The sequence below is a fragment of the Lissotriton vulgaris genome, chromosome 9 (genome assembly GCF_964263255.1).
Source record: "Lissotriton vulgaris chromosome 9, aLisVul1.2, whole genome shotgun sequence".
In the NCBI taxonomy this organism is placed as follows: Eukaryota; Metazoa; Chordata; class Amphibia; order Caudata; family Salamandridae; genus Lissotriton; species Lissotriton vulgaris.
In genome coordinates, this window is record NC_141697.1 from 896173722 (window position 1) to 896191526 (window position 17805).

At 49.2% G+C, this 17805-nt stretch overlaps 1 protein-coding gene across 11 annotated transcripts in view; it reads right to left on the minus strand.

The window, feature by feature from the left end:
* Positions 1-17805, minus strand: part of RYR1 (ryanodine receptor 1) — a 1215008-nt gene that overhangs the window by 38184 nt on the left and 1159019 nt on the right. For all 11 annotated transcript variants that reach the window (XM_086938669.1, XM_086938668.1, XM_086938662.1 and 8 more), the window contains 3 exons: positions 17457-17603; positions 16039-16173; positions 15001-15157 (listed from right to left, as the gene is read on the minus strand). In XM_086938669.1, coding sequence (XP_086794795.1) covers positions 15001-15157; positions 16039-16173; positions 17457-17603 — 439 coding nt within the window. The remainder of the gene's footprint in view (positions 1-15000; positions 15158-16038; positions 16174-17456; positions 17604-17805) is intronic.

Sequence of the window (17805 nt, forward strand, 5' to 3'; positions counted from 1 at the left end):
AGTGAAAGTAGAAACAACAAAAGGTACCAGAGGGTCTCAAAAACAGACAAAGCCCAGAGGTGTGAAGAAGTTACCCAAGACACCCAACAACCTAAAACTGATACGGCACAGAAGGCTCTCAAAGGATGAGGAAATTACCCATCAGTCACCATTCGGATGCACCCTTCATCATTTGGGATTTTATCCGAACCACCCGTCTGAGAAAATCAGTGCCACAATCGGAGGTCAACCCGGTGGTAAGGGGGCCCTCAGATGGTATAGACACTAACAGTGTGGTCTGCCACTCGATGTTGATGAGTGGACAAATACATGGGACTGGGGTGTGCAGTGCAAGAAAAAGTGAGTGAAAGAAGAAACCAAGACAAAGGAGTGTATTAAAATTGGTTTAGAAAAGCACAAAATAATGTTTATTCTATGCGTGCCTTAAATACCAAGATTAAAAGTATGTGTGACCTTAAGCAGTCTGATAATGTAGACTGCCTGAGGCAAGGGTGGTCAACATGTTTCTGCAATATGGGGACTGTTACGTCCTTGCATTCATCAGGACCATATCTAAACAAGTAAGAGCTACTGCACAACGTGAACTAATAATAAGTGAAGTGAATAAAGTGACACGAGGAAATATAAAACAAGTGCTCACAGTCACCTGAATAATCCGAGTGCCCTTACAGTCTGTGTCGAACACTTGATCTGTAAGGTAGACTGGCCTCAACCCACCTGGCAGCGGCTCAGGGGAAGATGAAGCACCGCTCTTTCCGTCGGTACTTCAAGGCCGGCGTCCTCCCCAGTCGATCAGTTTTAGGTTGTTGGGTGTCTTGGGTAACTTCTTTACAGCTCTGGGCTTTGTCTGTTTTTGAGACCCTCTGGTACCTTTTGTTGTTTCTAGGTTCTTTGGGGACTGTATCCAGAGCTTGGTCTATAAATCTCCCCGAGGTCCTCTCCCACCGTAGTGTTTTTGTTGTTCCCAGTGAAAGTACACATTGCTGAAGTTGCGTCACTTTTATGACACACTCCAGCAATGCGTCACTTTTGCGGCTACAGATACGTCAGAAATACTGACGTATCTGTAACTCCTTGCGCCATGATGCGTCATACTGTAAATATGACGCGTCGTTAGTGTCGTAGGGAGAGCGCAGTGAAAAGGGACACAACGCTGTTTTCACGCAGCGATGCGTCACTTTTCATAAATGAGGCCCCAAGTGTGCTGCAGAATGCAGCACCCGTGGAAAGAGGAAAAAACGAGGAGAAATAAAGATATTTGTCATCGTTATGCCTCCTGTGAGAAGGCGTAGCATTACGACGCATTCCCAGGTCTCCCACTAATGGTAAATCTGGGAATGCGCCAAAATTCACAGGTTCATGCGTGGTAACACCCATGCTCCACCCATTAGACGCCACCCTGGGCCAGCAAAACACAAAGCAATAATTTGCGGTGCCTTGCATTACTTCAGATTTACTAAGCACTGCAAGGCCACGCAAGGTGGCCTTACTTTGCTTGGTAAATCTGACTTTGCCTGACGCAAGGGAAATGCAACACTATGATAAATCTGTCCCCTAGGTCTGCATGTGTGACAGGACAGATAGTGACATGTCTGAAGTGCAGACAGAATTTTGACTGGGCTTTGAATAAGGACCATGCACACACTTGTATTCAAGAGGCTTTCATGATAAATATTTTTTGAGTTCATTCTTTCTTAAACTTAGTTTTATGATGTTGATCAGTGGTTCTTAACTCGTAGTGCGAAAACCCCTCGGGGGTCCGTGAAGCCTTCACAGGGAGTCCGCAGCAGCTTTGAATATTAAATAATGCTCAAGTTACTTACCTTTGGTAACGATATATCTGTAAGAAGCAGTAGTTGGTGTTAGATTCCTTACCTCAGAATATCCCCAGGCGTCAGACTGGATCCGGAAAGTTTTGCGTAGCAGTACCCCTGCGCGTCGGTAGGCGTCGTCTGCGGCTCCGCAGCCGTCGTCCTTGGCGCAGGGATGACGTCGTCGGAGTACTTAGACGCCGCCCTCGCAACTGACGTCAGTTCTTATACGCAGCATAACCCTAGTTATCGGTTCACAGAACGGGGAGGATGGGTGGGGCGGTAAGGAATCTAACACTAACTACTGTTTCTTGCAGATATATCGTTACCAAAGGTAAGTAACTTGTGCATCTGAAAGAAACAGGTTAGTGTTAGATTCCTTACCTTAGAATAGATACCCCAGTAATACCAACCCCGGTGGTGCGTCTGCGAACCAATGATCTCACCAGAAAGTCCTGGAGAACAGAACGGCCGAAAAAGCCATCTCTCCGGACTTGTCTGTCCAGGCAATAGTGTCTAGCGAACGTGTTTAGCGAGGCCGACGTAGCTGCCTGACAGATGTCCTGCAAGGGGACTCCCCGACCCAGGGCAGTAGTAGCCGCCTTGGCCCGAGTGGAACGGGCATGCAGCCCCACAGGAGGCTCCTTTTTAGCCAGTGAATAACAAGCCTTTTGCACAAAACGACCCACGAGAAATGGTTCATTTGTGCACCGCCCTTCCCTTCTTAGCGCCCACGTAACCAACAAAGAGCTGGCCGTACACTCGGAACTGGCATGCGCGGTCCTGATAGAATGAGAGCGCACGTTTTGGGTCCAGACGGTGGAGCCTCTCTTCCTCTTTGGAGGGATGCTGAGGCGGAAAGAAGGTGGGCAAGGTGATGGGCTGCCCGATGTGGAAGGCTGTGACTACTTTGGGCAGGAAAGAGGGACGTGTTCTCAAGACAACTTTGTCCGGATGGACAGAGAGGAAAGGAGGTTGAGAAGATAGAGCCTGGAGCTCACTCACTTTCCTGGCAGAGGTGATGGCAACCAGGAATGCAGTCTTAGGAGTTAGAAGACGAAGACGGCAATGACTAGCACCGTTGAGCGGAGGGCGTGGAGGTGAGAGACAGTCACTTCCGCTTCCGCTTTGCGAGTGACCGGTTAGCGGTCTAGTGGCTGCAAGGCAGACGGGCTGAGGGCTACAAAAGGGATCCAGAGACGTGGGTCGAGTGGCGGTGAGTGAGCAGTGGCAGGGCTCACAGCTGCTTTGCGTGCAGACTTTGCATTTTAAATTGTGGTCACGCTGTGTTTTTATCACGGACTGTGCTGCACAGCTATGTTAATTTTAATCATTTCATTTGCTTTAGCGGCTGTATTTTTAGCGGTGAATCCGCTGGGGTCAAATCCTTAGTGGGCTGAGGCTTCCTTACTCCCCCCTGTATTCCCTGACTCACCGGACGCTTTCGGGGTGACTGCCTTGTCTTCCCTCCTCCACGCCTCGGTCCGACAGGGTGACTAGCACCGATGAGCGGAGGGCGTGGAGGTGAGAGACAGTCACTTCCGCTTCCGCTTTGCGAGTGACCGGTTAGCGGTCTAGTGGCTGCGAGGCAGACGGGCTGAGGCCTACAAAAGGAGGATGTTAGAACCCCTGGTCCGGATGTTAAGATCTGCTGGGACAGGGAGCAGCTCCTCAGATTATGTCCGACCACTCTACCTTCATGCAGGCACGGTATGTCTAGTGAGGACACAGATTGTGCTCACTGCGGCTTTCGTTTCACCACCATGCTGCCAGACGCTGGGGAGTTAGCTGCTCTTACCTGTGGTCTCCTTAACGTGAGGTCACTGCGCAGGCACAGAATCGATATTTTCGAGCTGCTTGCGGAGAGAAAGTTTGACCTATTGTTCATCACGGAGACATGGCTAGACCAGTTCTCGGACTCGGACATCTTCGAGGCTATGCCTGAGAGCTACTCGGTGGTTAGGCAGGACAGGCCAGTAGGGAGGGGAGGGGGGATTGCAATTATTTTTAGGAAACCCTTGGGGTGTTTGTTGGAAAGCACGCTGGTTGCTGAGAGTGAGGTGGGAGCTTTCACTATACAAGTTAACTGGGGCAAGACGATCAAAGGCTTTCTTGTTTATAGACCCCCTGGGCCTTGTGCCAAGTTCAGGGAGAGTCTGTTAGAAAATTTAACTGAGGCAACGTTGCGCAGGGACACATTCCTCCTATTGGGCGATTTAAATTTGCACTTAGATTGCCCAGAGGACAAAGGAGTTGAGGAATTTTGCCGGGACATTCAAGCCCTTCAGCTTGAACTTAAGTTCTCGAGCCCCACGCATCGGCAGGGGCACCTCCTGGACCCGGTTTTTGCTGGGAAGGGGTTGAGGTGTCCACTATCGAACCAATCCCCTGGACAGACCATTATCTGGTGGTCTTTTCTATAAATACCCCCAAAGCCACTAAATCCAGTCAGGCACCCTTAAACTATCTAAGGAGGAAGTGGGCTAATTTCTCATTGGAGGATTTTAATCATGCTCTGATTAGGGCCGGCCAACCTGGAGGGGAAGATATAGAAACGGCGGTTTCTAACCTCAATAAGCGCATCATTCAAGCGCTTGACCAGACCGCCCCTCTCTGTCGCTCATCTGCATACGGCCGTAAGGACAGATCAGCCCCATGGTTTAGTGGAGAGCTGAGGCAAACAAAGGCGGAATGCAAGCGAGCCGAAAGAGCGTGGAGGGTGTCATATGATACCCAGGCTAGGGAACTGTTTCTAGAAAAAAGGCGGCAGCATCACAGGCTGATCAAAAAGTCTAAGGCAGCCTTTTATGCAGGTCAAATTTCAGGGGCAAAAAACTCGGCCAAAGAACTCTTCTCCATCTACAAGTCTTTGACCATTTTAGACTCTTCAGCAGACCCAGAGATTTGTTCGCCCGAAACATGCGACCGAATCGCCGAATATTTCTCCAATAAAGTCGAGAAAATGTATTCGACTTTTCCTAATCCTCCCCCTGTAGGGGTTGAGTTTGAGGCAACATCGGAGGGCATGGAGACAGAGGGGTCTCTTACAAACTTTAGTACCCCCCCTCCTGAAGAGCTAGTCAGGGTATGCCTCTCTGTTAAATCGGGCTCCCCCTTGGACCCGGTGTCCCCTAAACGTTTGGGGGACAGCCTGGAAGTGTTGGAGCCTTACATAAGGCATGTCCTGGATACCTCTTTCAAATCGGGTATGTTACCTGAAGGGTGGAAACAGGCTGTGGTACTCCCTCTCTGGAAGAAATCCCACATTGGTTTTGAGGTGTTGGAAAATCTGAGGCCAATTTCTCTCCTGCCTTTTCTGTCCAAAGTGGCGGAAAAGGTGGTTAACACCCAAATCATGAAACATGTGGAGGAGGCGGGATTGCTCCATGCAACGCAGTTTGGCTTTAGACCGCGCCATTCTACCGAATCCGCCCTTCTCATGGCAACAGAACATCTGAGACAGGGCGTAGATGAGGGGCAAACGATGGCCTTGATCCAGTTAGACCTCAGCGCGGCGTTCGACACTGTAGCACATACCACCTTGCTACAGTGTCTGAACAGAGGTGGTATCACAAACACCGCGCTGAGGTGGATCCAAGCCTTCCTTACGGGGAGAAGTTTTCAAGTGAGGCAAGGCGACTGCTATTCAAAAGGGGTATCTTTGGGCCAGGGCGTGCCTCAGGGCTCGTCCCTGAGTCCAACCCTTTTTAATTTGTATGTAGCGCCTGTAGCCTCCATTGTGGAGAGCCATGGTCTCCAATTGGTATCATATGCCGATGATACGCAATTGGTCATCTCCCTGTCGCACGCGCCCTGTCTTGCTGCAGATGGCTTCCGGTCGTGCATGAAAGAACTTGCCGACTGGATGGCCATCAATTGTTTGAAACTCAATGGCAACAAGACAGAGGTGTTGGTGGTAGGGAGAGCCCAGTCTGCCTGGTCATCGGCATGGTGGCCATCCTGTTTAGGACCAACCCCCACCCCTTGCCAGGAGGCAAAAAATCTAGGGGTATGGTTTGATGCAGGTCTCACTTTTGGGCCCCAGATCAACCGTGTGGTTGGTGTATGCTTTGGGGTACTGAAAAGATTGAGGAAAGTCCTGGACCTACTGCCGTTGGAAGCTCGCCAAATCTTGGTACATGCTTTGGTAACCGCCAGGATGGATTACGGGAACCTGCTTTACCTGGGGGTACCAGAGAAAAGCATGGCTCGCCTCCAAGTGCTGCAAAATGCGGCAGCTCGTCTGATCCTTAGGCTGCCCAAAAGGGCGCCTTCGAAGGCGGCCCTGCAGAAGCTACACTGGCTTCCGGTGAGGCGCAGAATTGAATATAAAGCCCTCTGTACGTGTCACCGTATCCTGAATGACAGGGCACCTCGACCACTGGGGAAACTGGTTGAAGTGTATAAACCCGCTCGAGCGCTCAGATCCGCCGGTGGGGGCCTGCTGAGGGTCCCCAGGGTGAAGAAAGCGCGCATGGGAGGCAGATCTTTCAGGTGCCTAGCGGCAAACTACTGGAATAAACTTCCAGTGGACTTGCGTCTGGAACCTGAAGAAGCGAGGTTTCGAACGAAATTAAAAACCTACCTATATGCCAAATAACTGACTACTCAGCTACTGTGCTCCCTGTTTGCTGCCTCTCCCACTCAGCGCTTTACAAATGTCCCTATTATTATTATTATTATTATTATTATTATTGTGAAGTGGCTCGAAAGGAGCGCACATCAAATAAGTCAGAACAAGGTTCAAGTTCCACTGAGGCATCACGAAAGGAACAGGAGGAAACATGTGAGTGATGCCCTTCAAGAATCTATTTACAACAGGGGACTTGAAAAGAGAAGGCTGATCAGGAAGCCTCAAGAAGGCTGAAACGACAGAGAGGTAGCCTTTGATAGTGCACAGAGTAGAGCTCTGCTGGGCAAGAGAAAGAAGAAAGAGGAGAACCTCTGAAAGGGGGCAGAAAAGGGGATCCACAGCCTTTGCTGTGCACCATGCCACAAATCTGTTCCACCTGCAGGCATATACCGATTTTGTGGAGGGACGCCTGGCTGCCAGAATGACATAACAGACTTCAGGAGGCAAGTCAAATGGCCTAAACTGTTGCCGCTCAATCTCCACGCATGGAGGTGGAGACAAGACAGGTTCGGGTGGAGGACCGTCCCCTGCTGCTGCGACAGAAGGTCCTCCTGAAGAGGCAGACAAATCGGGGGATCGACTGACATGCTGAGTAGCTCAGGATACCAGAATCTTCGTGCCCAGTCCAGAGCCACAAGGATGACTTGGGCCCGGTCGTGCCGAATCTTCATCAGCACTCTGGGCAGAAGTGGTATAGGCGGAAAGGCGTACAATAGACCGCAGCTCCACTCGCGACGAAAAGCATCTCCGAGTGAGTGCCGCCTTGGAAATTCCAACACACAGAACTGATGACATTGCGCATTCTCTTCGGTGGCCAATAGATCTAAACAAGGCTCTCCTCACTGCTGGAAGAGATCTTGCTCCACGTCCGAGTTCAGATGCCATTCGTGATCCATCATGCACCGGCTGCTGAGTTTGTCCGCCCTGGCGTTCAGGGAACCTGCCAGGTGTTGAACCACCAGGGTGACACCCTGGTGTTCCAGCCACTGCCAGAGGCACAGAGCCTCCTGGCAAAGGGTCCACGACCCCACCCCTCCCTGTTTGTTGCAGTACCACATGGCGGTGGTGTTGTCCGTGAACACCTGCACTACACTTCCCCGGACAGAGGGAAGGAATGCCTTCAGAGCAAGTCAGATAGCCCACAGCTCCAGAAGGTTGACATGGAGCCGGGACTCCGCCGGAGAACAGAGGCCTCTGATCTCCGCCTCTCCCAGGTGGCCCCCCCAGCCCGGGAGGGACGCATCCGTCACTACTACGTGCTCCGGTTGGGGTAGGGAGGGGGATCTGCTGCAGACCCAATCGCGTCCGTGAGCCACCAATGCAACTGTCTCGTAGAGTCTTCCGAGATCAGGACGTGGTCGGACAGGTTGCCCTGATGCTGGGCCCACTGAAACTTCCGGTCCCACTGCAGAGCCCGCATCCGCCATCTGGCGTGATGCACCAGAAGGATGCAGGAGGCCATCAGCCCCAGAAGCCACAGCGTCAACCTGACCGAGACTCGGGATAAAGGCTGAAAGATCGGAATTAGAGCCTGAATATCCCGAACCCGCTGTTCGGGAGGATAAACCCGAAACTGCGCCGAATCCAGAACCGCTCCGATGAAGAGGAGCTACTGAGAGGGACACAGGTGTGAGTTCGGCACATTAATGGAGAACCCCAGCAGGTGCAGGAGGTCGGCCGTAGTCTGGAGGTGTCTGACAACTGTCTGGGGCGAGCCCGCTTTCAACAACCAGTCGTCGAGATAGGGGAAGACTGACACCCCTAATCTGCGCAGATGAGCTTGGACCACCGCCATCACTTTCGTGAACACCCGAGAAGCGCTGGTAGGCAGCTAAGACCTGAGCCAAAGTCAGCACCTTGAATTTCTCCTTCCGGAGGTCCAAGATAGGGCGTAGGCCCCCTTTGCCCTCCTTGGGAACCAGAAAGTAGTGGGAGTAACAACCACACCCTACGTCTGGCCCAGGAACGCGCTTGATGGCCCCCTTGGCCAAGAGGGCCTCAACTTCCTCTTGCAGAAGTTGCAAGTGATCCCCGGACACACGGTGGTACTGCGGTGGCATGGCTGGAGGGGTCACCTCGAAGGGGAGGGAGTAGCCCCTTCAGACGATTTGCAGCACCCACCTGTCCGATGTGATGGTGTGCCAGTGGAGGAGGTGATGGCAAACCCTGCCCCCCACTGGCATCAAATGGGCCTGAAATCTCGGACTAGGAAGGCTTTGAGGCGGATGCTGCGGAGGTGGATGTGGACTGGCCTCGCCGCTGTCCCCTGGCACCGCCACGGCGGTTACCACGTCCGCCGCCACGCTGGATGTTAAACTGCGGCCTGTGGCTGGTAGGACATGAAGGGCCCCTTCCTTGGCCACGAAAGGAGCGGGAGGCAGAAGTTTTGCTGGCGCTGGCCCGACAGGCCCAAGGACTTGGCCGAATCCCTGGAGTCCTTGAAACGCTCAAGCGCACTGTCTGCCTTGTCGCCAAAAAGGCGACCGCCATCAAACGGCATGTCCATGAGTGAGCTCTGGACATCAGCCGAAAAGATGGCGGACCTCAGCCAGGCGTGGCAGCGAACCGCCACCGTTGTAGAAATCGCCCTGCCCAGCGACTCCGTGGTATCCAGCCCACATCAAATTGAGTACCGTGCTGCATCTCGCCCTTCTGTAAGGGCTTGAGCGAGTTTTACCAGGGCCTCCTCCGGGCAATTTGGCAGCACGTCTGCGACCGTGTCTCACCGAGAGTGGGTATAACGGCCCAAAAGGCAATCGGTGTTGACCGACCGCAACCCCAAACTAAGTGAGGAGAACAGCTTCTTACCGAACTACTCATACCTTTTGGATTCCCAATCAGGTGGAGCAGTCGGGAATGCGGTCTGGGAGTTAGAGGCCTGGATAACCAGGCTCTCGGGGGTGGGGTGGGTGGACAGGAAACTAGGGCCGCCTGGGGCTGGGCGGTGGCGTCTGGCCAGGCACGTTCTATTCTACAGGGGGGCCTGTAGCGGGCCAGGGCCAGGTGCCCAACAGAACATCAGTATGGGCCTCATTAAACGGCAGTGGAGGCTCCGAAGAGCTTGCCTGCGGTTTAAGGACCTCAGTGAGGTGGTTAGTCCTCACAGCCGCGACGCAAAGCTCAAAAGCCAAGGCCTTGGCCGCGCTCGTCAACACCACGCTGTAAGCAGCCCCCGCCACGGTAGGAGGGGAGACAAATCCAGTGTCGGGCGAAGTGTCCAGACCACTGGCTTCCCCTAGCTCAACTGCCCAGTCCTAATATGACTGGCACTCCCATGCCAGAGGGTCCTCAGACCCCTCCCAATCCTACTTGTCTCCCATCTCCTGATAGTCTTTGAACCCGGGCATCCCTATTGGCACGAGAGTCTACCGACTCGAAAAAGGGATCCAAAAAGGATCGAAAAAGTTAGTCAAAAAGTGACTAAGAAGTACTGCTTTTTCCGGATTCGCGCTTGCTGGCGCGGAAAAAAGAAGAACTGACGTCAGCGCGCAAGGGTGGCATCTAAGTACTTCGACGACGTCATCCCGGCGCCAACGATGCCGACGACGGACGCGGAGCCGCAGACGATGCCTAACGACGCACAGGGGTACTGCTACGCAAAACTTTCCGGATCCAGTCTAACGCCTGGGGATATTCTAAGGTAAGGAATCTAACACTAACCTGTTTCTTTCAGACATTAACAGATTAATTAAGTGTTTTGAAATAAAGAAGCAAAATGTAACCATTTAAAATGTTATGTAAATGTGAAGGAGTTTGAAATTGGAGGCTAAAAATGAAGGGGAACATTTATCAAGCTTTAATGCAGCGCAGCAAGTTTCCTTGCTGTGCTTTCCGAAAGGGCAGGTATGTGCCATATTTAACACGATACAGTGCATTCCTGTCCTTTCCTTGCACTGGCGTACAATGTGCTGTCTAGCACCAACCCAGGCACCCTTTCACGGGGTGCAAGGGTATCTGTGTTGCAGACATGATTGTTTTTGTGGAGGAAGGGACACATTCCTGCACAAAATAATCCCCAAGAGGCATTTTCCATTTTCTATGTGTGCTGTAGAATGCAGCACACATAGAGAGAGTAAATTAGGAGAAATAAATATATTTCTCCTTGATATGCCTCACTTGGGAGGCATAGCTATTTGACGCATTCCCAGGTCTACTACTTATGTTAAATCTGGGAATGCACCAAAATCCATGGGTGGGTGCATGGGAACCACCCACACTCCATCTATGAAACACCTATCTGGGGCAGAGTGACAAATCGAAGCGATTTGGGCTGCTTTTCTCTAGATTTATCAACTGTGGCTTGATAAATCTGACTTGTTGGGTGCGTCGACCTTGCACCCCCTTGCACCACACAAAGAAGACCTAAATCAGTGATCAATATGCCCTCAATTACTATCCTTAGATTGATATGTGGGAGCACTGCAGTGGTGTAATGAAACTTAAGGGGGCCATCCAGCAAAGTACATGAAGGTAGCCTCCACGCTCCGGACACAGTAAGGAGCTCTCAGGCCAGTGGTTTGTGTACAGTCCTGGAGGGGCCGCTTGGAGCCCAGCACAGCGGGAGCGGCGGAGACTGTTGTTACACCACTGGAGCAGTGCAAATGCATCAAACACAATATAGTATGGACAATGAGCAGGAGAGAGGGCCGGTTCTCTAGCTTGACTGGAAGATGGCCACAGCAAGATATTAGCAAGCATTTGAACCATCGCTTTTTAATGTGATGAAGTGTGACGGGTATTACCCAAAGAAGTCACTGCACGGGGTCAAAGCTGCACCTCATTATTGAGAACCAGTTATATGCCTGCTGGCCCCACTATACCATAACGGAACACATGGTGTCTTAGTGGCAAAAAGACCCTGGGCTGAGAGACCCCAACCCTTCTTTTATTAGCATTGTCACATGACTACAGTCGCCTAAACCACAAACTCTAAAATCACAGGCATACAACTCCACCCCCCAACATGGCGTCCCTGTTGCTTCACAGGGATATTATACCAACAATGCTGAAACCAGTGAGGGGTTGCCTATGTTCCTGTGTAGCGGGGATGTGGCTAGGAGGGTTTTTATAGAGAACTCTTATTGAAGCAGGATTGACTCATTTTTAGGTCGAGCCTAGTGCAGCGCGCATGCGCTCCTCTATGGGGGAGGCCTCTTAGAATCACTCCTGACTTTCTCCAAACTTGTCGGTGTGGATTTTCAACTTCCACACATTCTATATGCCTTTGCGTGTGGCTTTCAGAAATGAAAGCATGCAATTGGTCAAAGGCGTGTGCATGTCCCACCTTATCTCTAAATGTTCACTCCCAAGTCATACAGCTGTCGGGAGCGAGCAGCGGCGCACAGGGTGCAAGCTGCATTTCTCGTCCTGGATCATTAATCACAGCGCGGTCGCTTTCACTTTCTCAGCCACGCTTGTCTTGCCTTGCCTCAAAAGCAGACCCCACCCACCACCAATACAGCATCGACAGCGCTCACCGCGTGCCTTCATTTATTTATTATCAGTGCCCAACTCCTTTGATGACTGGTTGTCGCGTGGTCAGTATTTTACATTCTGTGACTTTGCTCCATTCCCCCGAGCAGCAGCTACAGCTCGTGTATGACATACAGTACCCCCTGCTCTGACCAAGGAGCGCACTGTACTCCACACCACACACATCCGCCTCGGCTCCCTCACACCTGAGGGAAAGCCGTGTTCTTTTATTTGGAGATGCTAAAGATGTGCAGACTGTCCGGTGGAACTGTCGCTTGGCAGTGATAAGATTCCTTTCCCCCTTCCATTGACTTGTCTGTCCGGCTCCCCCAGACTGCGTGCTCCAGCCAGGGTCACTTACGCTGCGCCTGGCTCCCTGGGTCACAAGGCAATGTTTCTCACCAAGCGCCGCTCTTTTCCCTTCCAACTGCTCTAGATTACAGATTATACTAGACTTGTTCCAATGAAAGGTCGGCGCAGGGGGCTGTGAGCCGAAGACCAGCAGCAGGGGACGCTATCATTCTCTGTTTCTGAATGATTTTGTGTTCTTCCACAATGAGGTGTTTATTCTTTAACTCCACTTGAGAGGCCAGGTTTTATTTCCTCACCCAGTTTGCAAAACTTGCCATAGGTTATTTGCATTTGGGTTATCGAGGTAAATAAAATGCAAACCTTGCAGTAAACTGGGCATTGCCACCCGACGGACCTGTGTTTTTCAGAGTCCCCTGGTGACGGGCTGCGTTCAGGTGGGATTTTGTTACTCTGTTTATTTGATGCCTTGTTGGCAAGTCACATAGATTGATTTCTTTAGAGCTAATGTAGCAAAACGGCAGCCAGCCCCCTCGCTGCTTAGTGTCAGACCAAAGGAAGCAGAGAAGCGAGAGCAGCAGTGATGTATATACAATCTTCACCATTCAAAATGTCACCTTCTTAATTAAATATTACCCCCGGAATATAGCATAGTGGTGCAAAACCCGATACCCTGCTGGCTGCCCCTAAAATACAATTCAAGCAATGGAGCTGCACATGTAACATTGAAGTAGAAATAACTTCCAGTTTCACTCAATGTCTATCTTATGAAAAAAAAACATGCTAACTGTCGGGAATCGGCCCCCTTGGTCTCCGATTTAGGGACTGAGACACCACCTCATAGGACTGCCCCTCTATTTCCTTTGCAGCCTCCGGGCACTGACGTCAGCATTACAAACAGACCTTACTTCTGGTCCTTTAAATCCAGGGAAGGGGAGGCACCCAGCCCCACCCTCTGGAGGTGGGCCACCGCGTCAGAGTAAGATGAGGAGGAGGGAGCTAATGATGAGTTCGTCGAGTACCAGAAGTAGGAAGTACCAAGAAGCAGATGGGAAGCGACGGAGAGGAGTATCCTGCTATCCCGCCGAGCCGTAGAAATACCGGAAGACTCAAAGACCGGTGACGAGCTTCGCGGCCACCGGTTTCATGAAGGAGCGTCCCCGGGAGGCAGGAGAGGCTTCACCTAGGGTCTTCCCCCTCCTCGAAGCAAAACCGCGGGCACTGTCTGTTTTTCCTGTGTTTCTCTTTTTGTCTCTACGGTGACGGTTGCTCTTCCCTACACCCTATATTGTACTTGGACGGGTGTTACGTCCCTCACTCCCTTCCCTATTGCTGTGGCTCGCACTGTGCACTAACAGACGTGCATTTCCTTACTTATCTTTCTCAGTTCCTCTGGTTCTGCAGATCCTCTGTGGAGAGACGGAAGGAGAAGACCGGAATCCCCTGAACCGAACGTCAAGCTTGGCCTCGTTTCATGTTATAATTTGTCCAGTACCTTGTTTGACATTAAAGGACCCTAATCTCGCATACTGTTGTCGCGTAATTCCTGCCCTGCGTGACACTAATATTGACATATTACGTAAATGTCGGCGACCTTATGCAGTTCTGGGATGAGTCTTGGCTAATTTACTTTACATTTACATGTAAATAGCTTTACTTGTTGTGGCAGGGGGGCATAGGGAGATAAAGTGATTTGCCCAGAATCACAGGATGTTGAGCCAACGAGGAGGCTCGAACCTGGTCCCCTCCGCTCCAAAGTTGGCTGCTTTTGCCATTATGCCACACCTTCTCATTTGTCATATCGACTTTAAAAAAAGAAGAAAAAAAACTTGCACAATTATTCAAAAATGTTAAGAGTATGTGGATATGCCATTGGGGGATAATGTACTGCATTGCTAAACACTGATAAGGTCCCAAAAGCAAGACCTATTGGCTATGCCAATGCTTGTTTTATACGGCGCACCCTATCTGTAGTAGCACAGACAGAAACATTGATCGCCTGAAATCCAACCAGAACGATTGTCAGTGGCTGAGACTTTTGTAAGAATTCCACCCATCACTTAGCTTTGGTTAATCAGATAATCTCAAAAACAATAAAATTCTTCTTATCCAGTAAAAAATATCAGTGGAGGGGACAGGGGTAACTGAGAAAGAGTTTTGCTCTTTGTGCATATGACACAAATGCACCTGTAAAGCAGATTTTACAAAGGGCAGATAAGGGTAGTATTCCACTAAAATACAAGACATGAGGATTTATTTTTCATGCATAATCCAGATCTTTTACAGTTTAACTAACCTTTCTATAATGTTTTAACAAACTAAAGTGTTGACACTATGTTTGCTGATGGGCTCGACCTAAATGAAGAAATATATCCCTAGTAAATACAGAAACAAATAGAGTGGAAAAACATGAAGAATGAAAAAACTGGAATGAACCTGCTGCTGCAAGTGCCTTGGAGCTGTAAAGAAACGGCACAGGAGCTGCAGCTGCCTACCCTCCCCAAACAAACAAACAAAGGTCTCATGGGACGTACACCCAATGCTACAGGACTGCACCTCCCTATTCTTGCACAGGTGAGCTCAAACAGAAAATTAGTTTAGAGGCGTAGAAGGCAATAAAGGGACTGCACACACACATACATGTTGACACAAAGACTACCCCTTATATTGCCTCCCAAAACATGCATACTGACAGGTAAGGTGTCTCTAACATGCTTGTGCACACTCATGGTCTACTACAAATGTGGGTGCACAAAGACAGTCTCCCACTCTTACCCTGAATGATAGCCAGCAGGATGACAATGACGAAGAAGAAGAAGGTAATGTCAAAAATGACACGATAAAGTTCATACTCGTCTCCGGCTGGGTCTTCTATCTCATCACCAATGCCTCCACCTGCACGGACTCCCACGTACATGTGGAAGAGATAGCACTGTCAAGAAGATGTAAGCATAATTATACGAGGAACCAAGAGGTAAGACCATAAACCTGGCAACGTACTTCCTAGATAGCGTAGTCTGAGACACTGTGCTGCCAATAAGGAACAATCGATATCACAGATCTACATTAATGTGCCTATAAGGTGTACTGAGAATAAGGCTGTGATAAGATTGATAACAAAGTTGAATAAAAGTAAGGAACAGATGTCAGTAGGGATGGTTGCAGGTTACATTCATTCATGCAGACGTACCTGAGACACTTGAATCTGAAAACAATTTACCCCATCACTAAACCAAAATGAGAAATTAAAGTAGACCAATAAACCTAATAACATTGCCACATAATCTGCCCAGCATACAAGCACTACTCTATGCTATGTTTTTCAGAAAGGATGCAGCTCTAAAAAACAGGTGGAGTGGGTGACATCACAAGTCAGTAAGGGTCTAGGACAGTGACTCTCATGAACACTGACATGTGGACAAGGACCTGTGTTTGTGTTAGCTCATTTGTGATAGTCATGGCAAGTCTGTTGGATGTGTTCGCTGGAGTCCAAAGGACAATCAACAGGGCATGAACAATGGCATGGTCAGTTTGTATCAAAACAGAGATCAGGTAACCACAACTTACCTCTTATCAGGACACATAAGCATGGTAAGAATTACATTTTAATAGAATCCAGCAATGTACAATAATATGATCTCTATTAGGTACATCAGCAGGGTAGAGTAATATGATCATAAGACAGACCCACAGGTTGGAAATCAAATAACATTCTTCAATGCTGACATCATCAGGGAGAGGTCGCTATGATCTCAGAAGTAAGGATTAGCTGGATGGGAATGAGATGATCATCTGTGCAGCCGACCCACTTACTGTCATCATGTCATCGCATTTCATGTCTGGCTCGTCCTCATCTTCGCTCTTGTTGTAGAATTTGCGGAAGAAGTTAAAAGCCACCACTGTGTACAAATACACCACAACTGCGAGCAGGCCCACAGTCATCATCAGCTAGAAATTGAAAAAGATATAGCAATAAGGGGAGAAACGAAAAGAAAACAAACATAAGGTACTTTAGTCCAGTCTTTGGTTTACAAGAACATTAGAAACATCCAGGGCTGCTCATATCTAAAACGAGCTAAATTCTCAAGAGGCAGAGAGCTAAAAGCTCCTCAAGAGACTCAAGTCTGTCTAAAGGACAGTATCTGCCTAGCAGACATGAGAGGCTAACAAATGGAAGTTAACTTATCAAGGGACCAATAGGGAACTGCTAAGAGGTCTGTAATCAAAACGAAGCTAGAGACTATAAAAGTCTGAGATACATTGGAAATTATGTTTTCAAGAGACCTGATATCCAAAAGGAGTTTGATACCAGGTGACTCAAGAGCCAAAAGGGTCTTATTTAAAAGCCTCTTTCGCTGCCGGTATGTCACTTTTTCCAAATTAAAAGTGACAAACTAGATTTGTAGGGGTCTTGTAAATAAGCCCCATAGTTTCAGATTTCTCAAGTGAGCCTCCAGGACTCAAGAGCTACTAGATGCTGAAGAAATGAAGAATTCACACCAAGGGGCATATTTACAAGCCCCTTGCGCCACTTTTGCTTCACTTCTAACATGGGAAAAGTGACACAAAGGTGGCGCAAAGGGCTTGTAATTCTGCCCCTGAGTGTTTTACAGACGATTTCAGTGGCTGTGTCAAGAAGGTTCAGATAATGTGAGAACACTTCTTGCTGTTTTTGTGAAATAAGGTATCATTGAATAGGCAATGGACTGACCATTCACTCCTTGTTCTTCCATACTGATAATATAATAGATGCATAAACTAGGAAGTACAGAAAATATTGGGGCACTCTTCTTAGAATAGAACACAACCCATATAAACACCAAGCCCCAGGAGTGGGAGTAGAAATGTGAGGATATTGATTATTTGTCTTCATTAAACCAATTGTTCATATTGATGAACTGCGAAAGAGCTATGATTTTTAGAGAGAAACTGCAGGGTCAGACATTACTAAGTATAGGTGAAATAAGTGGAAACATACTACTTTTCTAAAAGGCATAGGAAATAAAGATATAGGAACATAGGAGATAAAGGCAAAAAGGCAGAGGCATGGGACCTCACTGGTGTAGGCCTCTAGAAATACAGCTTCACAGCTACACACATATAGGTTGTACAGGTGGAATAACAGACAGATGTCTATCCATGTTAGGCCTCAGTCTCTGCCAAGCCTCCTCTCTGCAAAGGATTCCACATTTGCCAAGCATCGTTTCCTTTTCCCTCTCAGACATTCATACCTGCTTGCCGTTATGTGTGACAGATGAAAGGATAGTGCGCAGCGTCTTCACTCCCATGGCAATATCAAGCAGGTGGGCAGCAAAGAAGAAGTTGTTATAGTGCCCCAAGAGGGACATAACCGTGTACCACACCAGGTACAAGAAGGACTGCAAAACGAAGATCAGGTGGTTAGTTGCAGTAGGAAGGAGGGTACAAACACATATGCAAAATGAAAAGGCTAGACTTGCATGCACTATTTCCACCCTTACAGATTCTCCATTAGGCTCTCTATTCAAACCTCTGAACTTTGCGCATTACCACTTCTAAAGGCATCCTTTTCAATCTCCTACGTGATCTCTGTACAAACTT